Genomic DNA, 14,408 nt, shown 5'->3' with positions numbered 1-14,408 from the left:
AGAATACCTTATTAATCAATCAATCAATCAATGAATCAATCAATAAATCGAACCCACTTGCTCTTTATATATAGATATATATAGCTGAAGATTTATCAGATAAATATCAATAAATGAATCACAATCGCAGGATGTCATGTATGTAGCATTAGCTTTATTTCATAAGCCCACCACACCTACAGACCACTCTCTCTACTTAATCTGCTGTGCATCACAGATTCCTCTCCAACTTTCTCCTCTTTTCAGTTAGGAAGTTTCAATAGATTTGCTATGCTGACTCCTCATTTCCTGTTAATCCTCTGTTGCCCCAACTATTGTCTTGTTTTCAATAAACTGTTAAGGTGGCAGGTAATTGGTCTAGTAACTCACTACAAAGGATTTCAGTTGAGCTTTCCTACTCTGGTCATTCAACTCAAGGTGAAGAAGCTTACCCAACCTCTCAATCAACCCTTCTTTTACCTATGGGGGAGAGACATGACTCACTCCACTGCACACCATTGCACCTCACTTGGCACAAATCCCCGATTGTCAATTGCTATTGGTCAAAGCTTTCCTCTACTGACTCATCCATATGTATCATGCATGACAATTATACAGCTTTGTCCCACCCACTCACACTGAAGTATCCTCTGATTGGTTGTTGTGACATGAATATGTATTAGGTTAATCTTGGCTTATTGTACTCAACTACACAGAGACACATAGCTGCACACACCGATCTGCCAGTGAAGTGGCATGTCCACAAGGAGTTACACAGTAGTAAGGTTGGCTTAGCAGTATTCCAAAGCAAGAGCGGACATAATCCAACTGGAACAACTAGACAGGGGTATCATTACTAGTAATAGAGCAGAATACCTTCTGGACATCTTTATCAACTGTTTTTCCTGCAACACATAATATCTCAAGATAGGAATTTATGGGATATATCAACTTTGCAAGCACCACAGGGGAAAACATTTGAGCTGTTTCAACTCAAGGGTGACTAGGCAAGCTGTGCTATTATAAGTTTGAGCTGTAAAGTTTATTACCAAACAAACCCTCTAATTTTAGGATCAATCTTCAAACTTGTTAATTGTGTTGGACAGTTGCAGACTTTGATAGATGCTGCTCAGTTCTGTGCAAGTGAGAAGAAATTTTTGGGCTATATTTTGTACCATAATTTTTTATACAATTTTTGTGGAGATCAAAGACAATTTGATAGGATTTCATTGAATGAAAATATCAAGAAATTGTCAAGAGTGTTTGCTCTTGTGAAAAATGAGGACAAAATGACAAGCCAGGAAGCAGAGAAAACATTGTTGGAGAAATACCTTGAGGAAATAAAAGCGATTAAATGTAGCGGTGGCTGTGATAAAGGTAAGTGCATGATGATGGTGTAAGCAGGGAGCTGTTGGGGCTTTAATATTTAGCAATTCTTAGTAGCTGGAAATTATTATGGTAACCTCTCTTTCAAAGCACAGCTGTTTGGTTGATTTTGATTAAGGTGATAATATTGGAATTCCATAAGAATTCTCAAAGGATAGCAATTAATAGTTCAGTCTGATATGGAACGCCAAAAGGACCACAGTGACATGTACCACTACTAATTTGACATGTACTACTACTAATTCGAAGTGTACTACTACTAATTTGAAGTGTAATACATGTAAAATGTCGCGTACTACTACTAATTCGAAGTGTACTACATCAAAAATGTCGCATACTACTACTAATTCGAAGTGTAATAATACTAATTTGAAGTGTACTACATCTAAAATGTCGCGTACTACTACTAATTCGAAGTGTACTACATCTAAAAAGTCACGTACTACTACTGAATTGGAGAGATGGCGCTATTCACAATCTTTCCGATACCATGTCATCGAGTTGCGCATCTGCATTAAAATAATGATGAAGAAAACATATTCTTTAATACTCTGTTGATTCAAATGTCTATTTTACAGTTTATACCTTTAAGGTTTCCATTTTGCGTTTATAGCGCTTTTAAAATTAAAAAATTTTCACATTTATATATATTTTAAATTTTAAGAATTTGTATCATTTTCGCTTTTACATTTGCAGTTTTTATACAGTTTATTGTCAGATGGTATTTAACAAATTTTCTACCCTTTTTATACCTTACATTATCGATTTATATATTTGTATATCATGATTGTTTGTATTTTACTGTAAAGCGCCTTAGAGCAATTTCTGATTGGATAAGGCGCTACAGAAATTTTGTATAATAATAATAATAATAATAATAATAAGGTCTGTGGCCAATATAGAAAATAGCATATACTAGTTTGGCACAGCTGGGGAATCAAAAGCATTCTTGACATTTCAATGACGGGTAAATTGCTGCTTGTGAATAATAATGTGTATAACAATTTTAAGAGTTAAAAACTGAAGCTACATTAAGCACATTCTTGGGGATCGATTGTTCCACCTGCTGGGGCTTCGAAAACTTGTTGCTTTGCCACCACTGGATTTTATTTTTTGTGATGCCCAATGGTCACAGACAATGGTGATTATAGTATTAGTAATGAAGGCAAGGAGAAGGGGAACATTCAGGAAGACTGACACGGACATATATACTCCTAATCCTACGCATACTAAGCTCTGCATATACACACATTACTGTGCCAAAATCTAAATTTAAACGGTAACGTATATTTGGGCTCTTAAGTTATGCTCGGAATTAATCCATGACCTAGTACTTTAGTAGGCCTATATTCAGGCCATTTGTAGAACACCTAAAATGCATACGGTACTAGACCTGTATATAATTTAAACAAGTAGCAGTTTTGGAATATCATTTAAATTAGACACTATATCCTAGCCGCAGCCTGGTCTAGCATATAGAAAAAGTCTAGGAAGCCTAACTTTAGCTCATTAACAGTAGCACCTCACCGGTCTTTTCTGAATGTAAAGCATCATTTTGCGTTTGGGCGCCGTTTTCTATTTTTTTGACATGTCCATCGAGGTTTTTACATATATATATATATATATATATATATATATATATATATCAAATACACCAGTTTTTAACTCTTAAAATTGTTATACACACTATTATTCACAAGCAGCAATTTCCCCGTCATTGAAATGTCAAGAATGCTTTTGATTCCCCAGCTGTGCCTAACTTTATGCTATTTTCTATATTTGCCACAGACCTTAAAGGTATAAACTGTAAAATAGACATTTGAATCAACAGAGTATTGAAGAATGTTTTCTTCAGCATTATTTTAATGCAGATTCGCAACTCGATGACATGGTATCGGAAAGATTGTGAATAGCGCCATCTCTCCAATTCAGTAGTAGTACGTGACTTTTTAGATGTAGTACACTTCGAATTAGTAGTAGTGCGCGACATTTTAGATGTAGTACACTTCAAATTAGTATTATTACACTTCGAATTAGTAGTAGTATGCGACATTTTTGATGTAGTACACTTCGAATTAGTAGTAGTACGCGACATTTTACATGTATTACACTTCAAATTAGTAGTAGTACACTTCGAATTAGTAGTAGTACATGTCAAATTAGTAGTGGTACATGTCACTGTGGTCCTTTTGGCGTTCCATAGTCTGAAGGTTACTTTTAGTTTCCGCCACGTAGAAAAACGGTAGCTCACCGCTGCCATAGAGAGAAAGTGCCTCCCTTCTGCAGGGGAGGAAAGCATATTTGTCTAAAGGGGGAAACTACTGTTTGTTGTTAGATATGTAGGATAAGGTGTGTTTGGTGGAACGAACGTATAAAGTGGAGAGGAAGATGAAAAGATAAACGTTATTTAATGTAAAGGTAGATTTTACTCCTAATTCAGAAGCTAAGGCTGGTGGTAAGGATTTGAATTGTTTATTTTCCTTCTTAACTTAAATTATTTCTGAGTCTGTATTGAAGTTTTGCTTGCCATTTAATATCAAACTTAGTGATTTTTTAATGTGTGGTATATTAAGTCTCAGCTAATAACGTTAACTGAAGATTTAAATATATTTCTTCTTTTTCAATTGTTTACACCATGTGCTCTAATGGTAGAACCTTTGCTTCATATTGATGAGAAATCTTTTTTTTGTAGAAATGGATTATGGGAAAGCTTTTTTTTTTAGTTACCATAATTAAGGGACGGAAGTACCCATAGTTTCTGACAGTTACCGGCATAGAAAGTATATAGTACATATGTCAGTGAACAAAGAAAGGACAGAAGGGAGGGGCTTGAGGGGTGGGGAGGGGGGTTCATTATCATGTTAACTTATCCTCCTTTTTAGTGAGTATATAGTTCTTGTGGAAGATCACGGTACTTATTTTTTTTAATAGTCCTCATAAATTTTGACAAGGCTGCCATGTAGCAGAGCTCTGCAATTTCTTCATTGTACAGTTTTTACAGGGACTTATTAATTTCATGAAAATATTACAGCTAAAAAAGACCCCCCCTCCCCCCCCCCCCATAGTCTTTTAGTGAGACCTGCTGCAGAACAGCCAATACCCTGCAGTCGTAGAGAAGGAAATAAGGGCTTAATTTTTTATTTGATGGAATTTTTGCAGCGATAAATTGTGGTGAACTGAATAGTCGTTTGTTAACCTTTACTTAAAATATAGTAGTCTTTGTCATCTTGAGTCTTGTTTGGTCCTTCGGCTTCTCTCTCAGTCACTAACCTCTTCAGTCTGACTGTCGGAGGTCAGCTGTTGACTCTTCCTCTCATACTTCTCAGATCAAACATCCTCTTCTCCGCTAGGCTGAGCGTCTTATATTTGGATATGATTGACTTTTCACTGTATTTCTGGCAATCAATGACTGCTGTATTCAATAATTGGTCCCCTTCTTGTTTAGATTGTTCTTGAAGAGTAAATATCGAGAAAGAAAAGAAGATGTAATGTGCCAGTATGCTATCGATTCATGCATATTCTCAGTACATTGATATTGGTTCAAGCATAATGGGTTCATGTGAAGTCAGTTGGTGGATGAATTCAGTTGGATTTTTTCAATAAACTTTATTGGATTATTTAAAATACAAATTCCTTTAAAAAGGTACCCTTAAGTTTAGGAAAATGACTGGATGTCTTTGTGGAGGGTTATTTGTTCTTCTCTTTTATAATCCATTGTGTTTGTCATTGCTGCCAGTTTTAAAATGAGGCAAAAGTTAACGGATCAGCTGATGGTGAAAATAATGGATGTGTGAGCTCAGATTGAGATGATTCAGGGGGGGGCGGGAGAAATGCTGTTTTTTATTTCCAATAAGCTCAAGCAATGGACCTTGTTTTTTTTAAAGGTTTTCTAAAGGTTCCCTTCTTTTCTGTGGATGGTGGAAAATGAGGTCCTTTTACGTTCTTAATATGTGATCAATTCACACAATGAAAAGAATGTGGTTTTGTAGCAGCCTCTCTCTCATTGTTGAAAATTTAAGGACATTCTTGTGAGAAACACTATTTGAACTTGATTCAAATTCCCGATGGTGTCAATTCCTGATGGTTTAAAGTTTAACAAAAAAAGAGACTAATTAATACTGCATAGAACAATTGTGGATGAAAGTTGCGTGTAAGCGTTTTACCCAGAAAAAGAAAGTTATCGGAACAGGAAATGGCCATGCACTGAACTCAATCTGTTCAACTACATTGTATCATTGGCAAATTAAGGTTTTGCTCACTTTCAGGTTGATGCAATCACCATATCATTAAAAATTATGGTTCATTAATTAACAGAATTCACTTCAAAGTACTCGAAACTGTTGCTTGTTATTGACATCATACCTATTACCTTTATAGAAGTACTTCAGTCGATGTCCTGTGTCCCCGTAACTTGAGTGTTACAGGAAGTGTGCCTCTTCAAGCTGAATGCTGCGTATAAGTCAGCTGTCTATATACCAACGTGTCAATGGGTTAGTCGTTAGTACCTTCAAGGGAACCCACTGGGTTCAACCCAGGGTCTCACTATGCGGTGCTTCCACTATATATGGTGCTCCCACTGTATGTGGTGCTCCCACTATATGTGGTGCTCCCACTATATGTGGTGCTCCCACTATATGGTGCTCTCAGTCACTATAGGGTGCTCCCACTAAATGTGGTGCTCCCAATATACAGTGTTCCTATAAAGCATCTTGTTTACCACTATATAATTATCAACAGTAGTTGAAATATATAGTACATAATACAAAACCACTGACCTAGGTCACTGACAGAAACAGTATCAGTGCTTCCCTCATAGAAAATGGTTGCCTCACCTCTACCCTTTCACAGCAAACTAGGTCCCTTAGACAGCCAATTTCACACACCAATCCTCCCACACCTGTTGCCCCCTCCCCCACCACAGTGACCACACACTCACAGTATGGCTCATTTTATTGATTTATTTTCTGCATATGTCATGCTCTTGAGCACCTGACTATGGTCCTTCAACATGCTGTAACACTCAAACAATACTTTATGTTCTGACTATTCTCCCACACCGGACTACAGTAGTTTCAACATACTGTAACCAGGGAGCTGCTACTCTAATGCAGCTCCCTGCTGTAACACTCACACAATTCTTTATGTTCTGACTATTCTCCCTGTCTTGCCTCATCAGTCCCTTCAGTCAGAATTTACAACATTCTGGGTTTTTTCACACCATAAATCTTGTCTACTCACTTCCCCCCCCCCCATTTTTTTACCATCTTTGCCAACATCTTCCCCCATGGAAGGACTTTTATTCTCTGCAGATGTCATTTGATGTTTAGCCTGTGGCTGTCTGTTCCATAAGTTGTCATAGTGTCCCCATCTGAGAAGCAGGAGAGATGCGGGCAGAGATTGGTGTCTCGTCACAGAGGATAAATAGGAAATAGAGGACAGATTCATTCATAATCGATAGCACAAGCATTAGTAAGCATCTCTACGGTATTAACACATCTTGCCATCACTTCCTCCTCGGGCTAATGACACAACATGGGATTTGATGCAATCTGTTGTGACAATTTTCTTACCTTGTTTATAGATTTATTACCATTTTTTTACTGAAATTTAAAGCATTACTTAGCTGTATGACCTTACGGATATGAACACTGTACTGTAGCGAAAATTAACAAAGGTCTCTGTGGAATTGGTATGTATACTTATACTTTAGGTGTCAATAAGTGAAAGAAAAAAAAAAAAAAAATACATTTGATGAAAGGAAACACCTTCTGTAGATGAAGCAAAGTTAAGAAGCATTTGTGCTTATATTGCCACTTGACCTGCAACGGAATATATGGTTAAAAACATCATGCAAAGACAAGGTTGCTTGGCAAACAAATCTCTTCCCCCCCCCCACCCCCTCAGACTACATTCTCTTGGTAAATATTGGACTTGGGTTTACTCACAGCAGTTGTTTGTTTTTTAAAAGAAATTTTGGAATAGTTCCGTTCCTTTATTGTGTAGATAAACTTCCCCAAAACTATCAAACGAAGTTGTTAAAGGAATTGTCTGGTGGAAGATTTCGATACATTGTCCTTGTAGTTATTATTTTTCTCTTTCTAACCATGTAAAAATTGTCCCCATTCGACATTTTCTTCTTGTAGAAATCTGGTTTTCAAATTCACCAGTTTCTCTCCAAAAGTACCGTTTGTTCGAACGCTTCAATATGGTGTTTGACGTAGTGCTTGCAGATAGGCAAAACAGGCGACTTGAAGTTAGCACTCCCAATTCCGCAGCAAATTAACTCACGTGTAAGCACATTGAATTGCCTCATATATATAACGTACATACTCGCGAACGTATATACTACGATGCTCAGTTGGTGTACTTGTATAGCGTTACACATAGTACACTCACACTCAAACCACAGTTCATTAACTGTTCTTCGAACTCGCTGAAATAAAATTCACGGATCAAATTAACAGTAAAAGGAAACTTATAAAGTATTCGTTAAACCGAAAGATGAAACTTGGCGGGATCGATGTCATCGCAGAACTGTCCGATTGTAAACGTTACAGTAGCCTATACACGCGAACATTCTTCGCGCTGGAGCTGGATACCGCGATGTATAAACAACGAAGAGTCTGCTGTTAAAACTTATCGTGTTACACAAAGACCACGAAACCACCGATCTACTAAATATATTGCGGCTTAAGGAGTTTTTTAAATCATATCTAATTTATAAGAAATTTCACCGGAAATTATTGAAGAAATTGATCGAATCGTTGTCAGAGCAGAATATAGCGCTGAAAAGCTTAGGCTTCGCAGAACTGTCCGATTGTCAACGTTTGAGTACAGCCTACATGCGAACATTTTTCGCGTTGGAGCTGGATAGCGCGATGCATAGCCTGAACAACTCAGAGTCTGCTGTTAAAATTTACCTTGTGTTACACAAAGACCACGGAACCACCGCTCAAGTACATGGTGGCTTAAGGAGTTTTTGAAAACATATCTAATTTTTAAGAAATTTCACCGGAAATTAAGGAAGAAATTTATCTGTATACACACGCTGTTTTTGTTGTGATTACCGTATAGGTACTGTGCGGAGGGTGGGTTATGACGCAATCTGCTATGGCAGAGCTGACGTCACGTATTGTACTGTTCAAATCATATTTGAAATGTCTATCCATAACGATTAAAAAATCGTTTCTCTGTCAAACGCAACATTAGCGTTCTCATACTTTGACAACATGTTTGGAAAATTATTTACTATTTTTTAAGGTAACTTCTTTGGGCCACCAGACAATCCTTTTAAATGCTTATTATCTGATTTAGGCATTGGGTATGATTAGTTTCAAATGTTACTTTTGTTTATCTTTCCTGTTCAAATTTATCATGATTATCTTTATTGGTGAGGTGTTGTTTTGTTGTTGTAACCGTGTCACAGATCAAAATTCAGGTAAAGTATGTTACATTTCGTATTGTGAATCCGACATGCGGATGCTGTATGTATAATATTTCAACTACTGTGGTCTCTATAGCCCATAGCTCACAGGAACACATGTTAAACTTGTTGAAATCTGGACACTTTTTTTAAATACCAACTTTCTATGGGTCATCAATAAGAAGTAATTACCTAAAAATCACTGCTAAAAAACAAGAAAGTAGCTAAAATCTTTTCTGAAGAACTCTGTTCTTGAGGCTCTGACCATGTTACTTCTCCTGACCCGAGAGAAGTGATAAATGAGAAAGAAAATAAAGAGGAAAATGCATTGACAATGGGCGCAGAATGCTTGTTGAATCCAGAGACATGGCTGACCATTATTTGAATTCCTAGCTTATTTGGTGGCAAAATGGAAGTGATGACCCTGCTGTATTGAAGAACCCAGTGTGGGTCATTGCAGGAGATCCAGTATAATAGAGTGTTTTGCTGAAACCACTTTAATGCTCTTTGCAGGTAGTCTCAAGTCATCTCAAGTGTTTGGAAATTTAGCTATTTGTGTTTCTTCAGTCTTATTCTTATCTGACCTCCTATAGACACTTGAAGTCCCTTTCTGTTTACTGTGGATAAAACCCCCCATTTCTAGGCCATTACACCCATTTTCTGGGAGTCCTCTTAGACCAACATTTATTTACTTTGTACAAGGCTTTTGATTTCTAGTTTTTAAAGTAAGTTTGGATTGTTTGTTTTCTTTGAAGCATCAAAGATAAGAGTTACTTTAACCAGGGAAATAGCATGATAGGCTCTTATACTCAACTACTGTATCTTTTGTATTGTTTGATAGCTAAAATGGATGCCTGAAAGGCAGTGCTTTGGTGCAGAATGGACAAAAAAATGGATCATTTAAATTTTGTCTAAAGTTGCTTAAATTGGTGATTCTTACTGTGGGAAAGAGGTGGCCTCACGATTCTCTGAATTAAAGTAGGAAAATGCGAATATTCGTTAATTAATTATTCATAAGTCGTTAAGGAAGTCATCTAGAAGGGCATCTTTCTTTTCAATTTTGATTTGAATGTTACTCTGTAGGTTTGGTGTACTAAACCTGTCAGGAAATCGACAGTCTTTGGAACTGGTACAGTTTACATATATGCAATATTTAGCATTTACTACTGACGATAAAATTGTCGCGAAGCAATACTGCAACAGCAAAAGATATTTTATAATCCCTTTAGAAATTGACAAAAGAGGTGGCCCCATAGTTTCATATTTTTGACCCCTTTTTTGCCCCTTTATTCTTTTACTGTTTCATTGCCTTTAAAAATAGCCTTAGCTATAGTACTAAACCTCCTCTGACAAAGATTTGAAGGGTTTAGCTGGAGGGTACCTTGTTTTTTCTTGTGCCGGGGATTAACCCAGTCCATTGCACTCCATATTATTCATGCTCGATCATCTAGGTGTTGACGCTAGCTATTGAATATTGAAAACTGATTCATACCGACACAAATGATTACAAGGCCTGTGGTCAAGTACAAATGGTATCACAACAATTCTCCTGTGAGTTGAAAGGACTCGATGATAACGTGAAATCGGTTGTAGTTTTTATGACTCTTATGATAAAATTTTTAATTCTTACACCTTGACAGAGACGACCGGCGATAAACCTGAAGGCAAGAGTATGGTAACATGTGTCATTCACATTTAATCTTTTTCAAACCTGCATTCCATGAAAGCTCAAGTTTGTTCTGGCTTCTCAGATTACATAATTTCTGATTGGCCATGCAATATTCACACACAGTTGTGTAACCCTGGAACTAACTAAAAGAAAGTGAGGAGGGGTGGGAGGGGGTGGGGGTGGTGGGAGGTTACCATTCTGATCCTAAAACTTAAATGCCTGAGCACCAAAAGCCGTTTTTTGAGTTTTTTTCGGAAATTCAAACCTATGAGTTTTGCTGCAGATAAGATTGCAATTATTCAAACTATTACATCCGAGTTTCTAGATTTCAGTTTTTTTCACAGAATGAATTTAATGAATGAATTGAATTTGATTCAATCCTTTCATTCAATAGTTTTCATCGACCAGACACTTTCCATAGTCGTTTTAAAACGCACACCAGAGTAAATTTCAAAATATTTGACTTTTGCTTTGCTACCGGAAATAAAACTTGATCAACAAACTAACTAGTAACTACTGAGTAACTTTGTTATGTGATTTACCTACTGTATGAAGTAACACTGAAACATTTATCAAATTTCAGCTGAAAAAAAAGATGCTTTAACAACATAGATCTATCCTTGCTTCATTTGGAAAAGTTTTTGCCTAATTTCAATATTTCAATATAATTCACCATTAAATTCTGTCACCACGTACAGTAACAACTTTAAAGAGAGTAATGGTGATTCAACTATAATATGTATCTTACACGAATTTGATCAAACACAGTAGTTACATGTAAACGGCAGCCCGAAACTTGAAATTTTTTTTCAAAATTAGTTTTTGTGTCCATTGCATTTGAACCTCAATGCTGTGATCACTGATCTGTATATATGTCTTTAGTTCTCTTTCTGATTTAATTCAAAAAACTTCTATTTAGGTTTGAATGATATGGTGCCTCTAGGAATATCAGTTTTGATTATTATGTGTGGGTATCAAAAGACTTGTAAACAGCAAAGGTTCCTTCTTTTTTGTGTGTGGAATGTGTCATTTGTTCTTACAAGTCGCTGCGTTTGATTTCCCTATGGACTATAGTAACCAGCTTTGACAAAATATTTGTGGAAGGGGGGGGGGGAAATGGTGTAGGAATTTGGGAATGTGTAGCACAGGTATATGATACAGCATTATTTAAGAGTTAAGTTATTAAGAATGCGATTTGAATACCGTACTGCTTGTATACAATCTAGCCTATCAGAGTAGAAGTTACGTAGTAAAAAAACAGTGGACAGCAGATGTTACCCTCTGCATTAATGTGGTTAGTTTGTCGATACTACGAAAAGTTGCACCAAGTTGAAAATGGTAGTTTGTCCTAGTTCACATACAGTAAGAAAATAACTGTCATAGGTCCAAAGCATCAGAAAATGTCAGAAACCTCTGGTTGAAATGCAAAAACCATTACATCTGTGAGGTAAAAAATCCGACGAAAAAGCCAAACTTTGTGAGATGATCAATCAACAAAACCTGTACAAATACTGTAGATTACTCATATTGTCTTTAATTTGTACCTCTAGAGGGTAAAAACCTTCAGACTCCAGAGAGGTTATTTTGGAAATCGTTTGGCCAAACAGTACTACTTATTTCTATCATGGAATAACTGTTGAGCTAAAAATGGGCAACCTTTAATTTTAATGCCTTTTAAAAGTATGTCACAAAACATGTTGTTGTGAAACAATTGGCTAATTTCAGTTCCCTAAAAGCTTTAACAAAAGATCTGCATGGTCACTTTTGATCAGCCTGTAACCTTTGTTAATTGAAGAAAGAACAAATTTTTGGTTACCGTCTTCAGGGCTTGGCTGGGAAAGCTTGGTAATTTTTTTGTCAATTCTGATATGTACTCCTCGGGGCTTGTCACTAATATTTTGTAATAAAGTTGTCTCAGCTTAATACGATAAGCAGGTCATTGTCCCAGATCTCAGACAGACTGTGACTTGACAACGAAGAGAAACAGTCTTCAGGTGACATACACGTCATTTACTTCGTTCCTCGCTTACCTGTCTCCCCCCAACCTATGCACCTCATTCTACCGCGCCTAGAATGTCCTGGTAACCTTTTAACACTGTGCACCCTCTGTGACCCGGCTTCACGGGTCACCAACCTTCCTTCTCATTCTACCAACCAAAGCGTCTACTTCGTATTTTTTCGAGCGGATATTTTCCACCGAATTTCGTCCACTTTTGGTTCCTAGGATCGGAAATTTTTTCCCATCCACTGTTTTTGGAAGTATTTGAAGTCTTTGCAGCCCGATAAGTATCCTTTTCTTTTTTTAGAGAGGTTTTTAGGGCTGTTTTTCGGGAGCGGCGTTCGCTCCGCTTTTTTTCTGTGCAGAACTCTAGTACTGGTAGCAGTTCCGCGAATTGTTTACCGTAGTTACGCTAGTTCCCGCCTTTTTTGGCTACACACGCTATTGCGTTAGTTCTTTCCCTCACCCGTTGTTTAGTTGTTAACTACTCTACTTCTCTTGTATTATCGCTGCTTTATACGTTATATATCTATATTACTTGTCCCTTCCTTGCTCCCAGGCTCGTTCCTGGCTTTTTCCCCACCTTTTTGTGGGCTGGCCTTATGCCTATTCTGTTACCTTGTAAGCCGCGGGCCTCTAGCCGAGGCACGGTGTTAAGGTAGTATCGCATTGCCCTTACCATGTGTGTATATTTTATTATCCTTATACCACATGTGTATATTAATTTATACTACATGGGTATATCATATTTATAATTACATTTGTTTGTAAATGTTTACATTATACCTATCTCTTCCTTGTTAGCTGTTTTCCTCCCCAAAGAAGGGGGGCTTCTCCTATCATATTGTTAAGAAGTTGTTCCCTTAGCTAGGGGTCATTCAGTCATGTCTAGGAATCAGCTGAAATGCATTGACTGCTCCATGTTCCGGCCAGTGAGGGCCGGGGATGAACTTGCCCTTGTCCCTAGTGCCGTACTTTTCCAGGAGGGTTCCGTGTCTGGTGCGTTCCCAGTTCACCCCCATTCCTTGGCTAATTATCATTACCTGGCTAGCAGGACTTAGATTGTAGCTACAGAACATACTAGACTTGCTCCCCAACCCCAGCGGCTCCCTAGTAGTGGGAGACCTAGTACAGATAGGAGAGGAAGAGGAAGGAGAGGTGGTGAGAGGGGGCCGAGGAAGAGAGTGTGGACAGAGAAAGAGAAGGGCCAGGCTCCGGCCAAGAGAAAATTTTTTTGCCTTCCATGCTTTCGTTACTTGTTCGCTTTAAGTGTTGGGTTTTCACTTTTGTAGCGTACCTTGTAACCACGACCCCCTTTTCGCATTAGCGCGAATGGGCGGTTCTCGCATTGTTTACATGTTCTTATCTGTACATGTTTTTATCTGTTATTTTTCTTATAAGATGTTTGCTCGTTTCATGTACTTCGTTACTTGGTCGCTTTTCTAAGTGTTGGTTTTCACTCTTGTAGCGTACAGTACTGTTTCGCTTAACTCCCGTGGAAAAAAAAAAAAAAAAAAAAAACCAACGATCGATAACAAACGTTGAAAATCAAAAAAAAAAAAAAAAAAGTTGAAAACGAATAAGTTCGTTGACAAAATTTAGACCACTGCGGGCACGGTTGTCAACGAAGTTCTACAAATTTTCCACGAAAGTTATCGCGATCAAAAACCGCAAAGGCAATTCTAGTCTCCCCACCCCGCTCCTTCCACTCCCTTGGTTAGTTTACGTTCTTACGATAGACTACCTTTCCTAGCCTTCCTAACGTGAGTTTTTCAATCATGTACTCGGAGCCACTTGAATTATGTCAATTGTTTTGATGTTCCGCCCGGATCGGGCGGGGATTGGCCAGGATCCTTGCCCCAGAGGCAGGACCTGTAGCCCAGAGACCCTTGTTGGTCTAAATCTTGTTTACGCCAGCTCCTTGGCAAGAATTATACACTTGGCTGGCTAGC

At 37.7% G+C, this 14,408-nt stretch overlaps 1 protein-coding gene across 1 annotated transcript in view; it reads left to right on the top strand.

The window, feature by feature from the left end:
* Nucleotides 1-717: 717 nt before the first annotated feature.
* The window catches only part of LOC139960049 (unconventional myosin-Ia-like), a 64,642-nt gene continuing 50,951 nt past the window's right edge, over nt 718-14,408 (top strand). The window contains exon 1 of the mRNA XM_071958073.1: nt 718-1,356. Coding sequence (XP_071814174.1) covers nt 1,269-1,356 — 88 coding nt within the window. The 5' untranslated portion in view covers nt 718-1,268. The remainder of the gene's footprint in view (nt 1,357-14,408) is intronic.

Source organism: Apostichopus japonicus, chromosome 19 (genome assembly GCF_037975245.1).
Source record: "Apostichopus japonicus isolate 1M-3 chromosome 19, ASM3797524v1, whole genome shotgun sequence".
In the NCBI taxonomy this organism is placed as follows: Eukaryota; Metazoa; Echinodermata; class Holothuroidea; order Aspidochirotida; family Stichopodidae; genus Apostichopus; species Apostichopus japonicus.
Note: the sequence above shows the minus strand (reverse complement) of the source record. Positions and strands in the feature narration are given on the sequence as shown.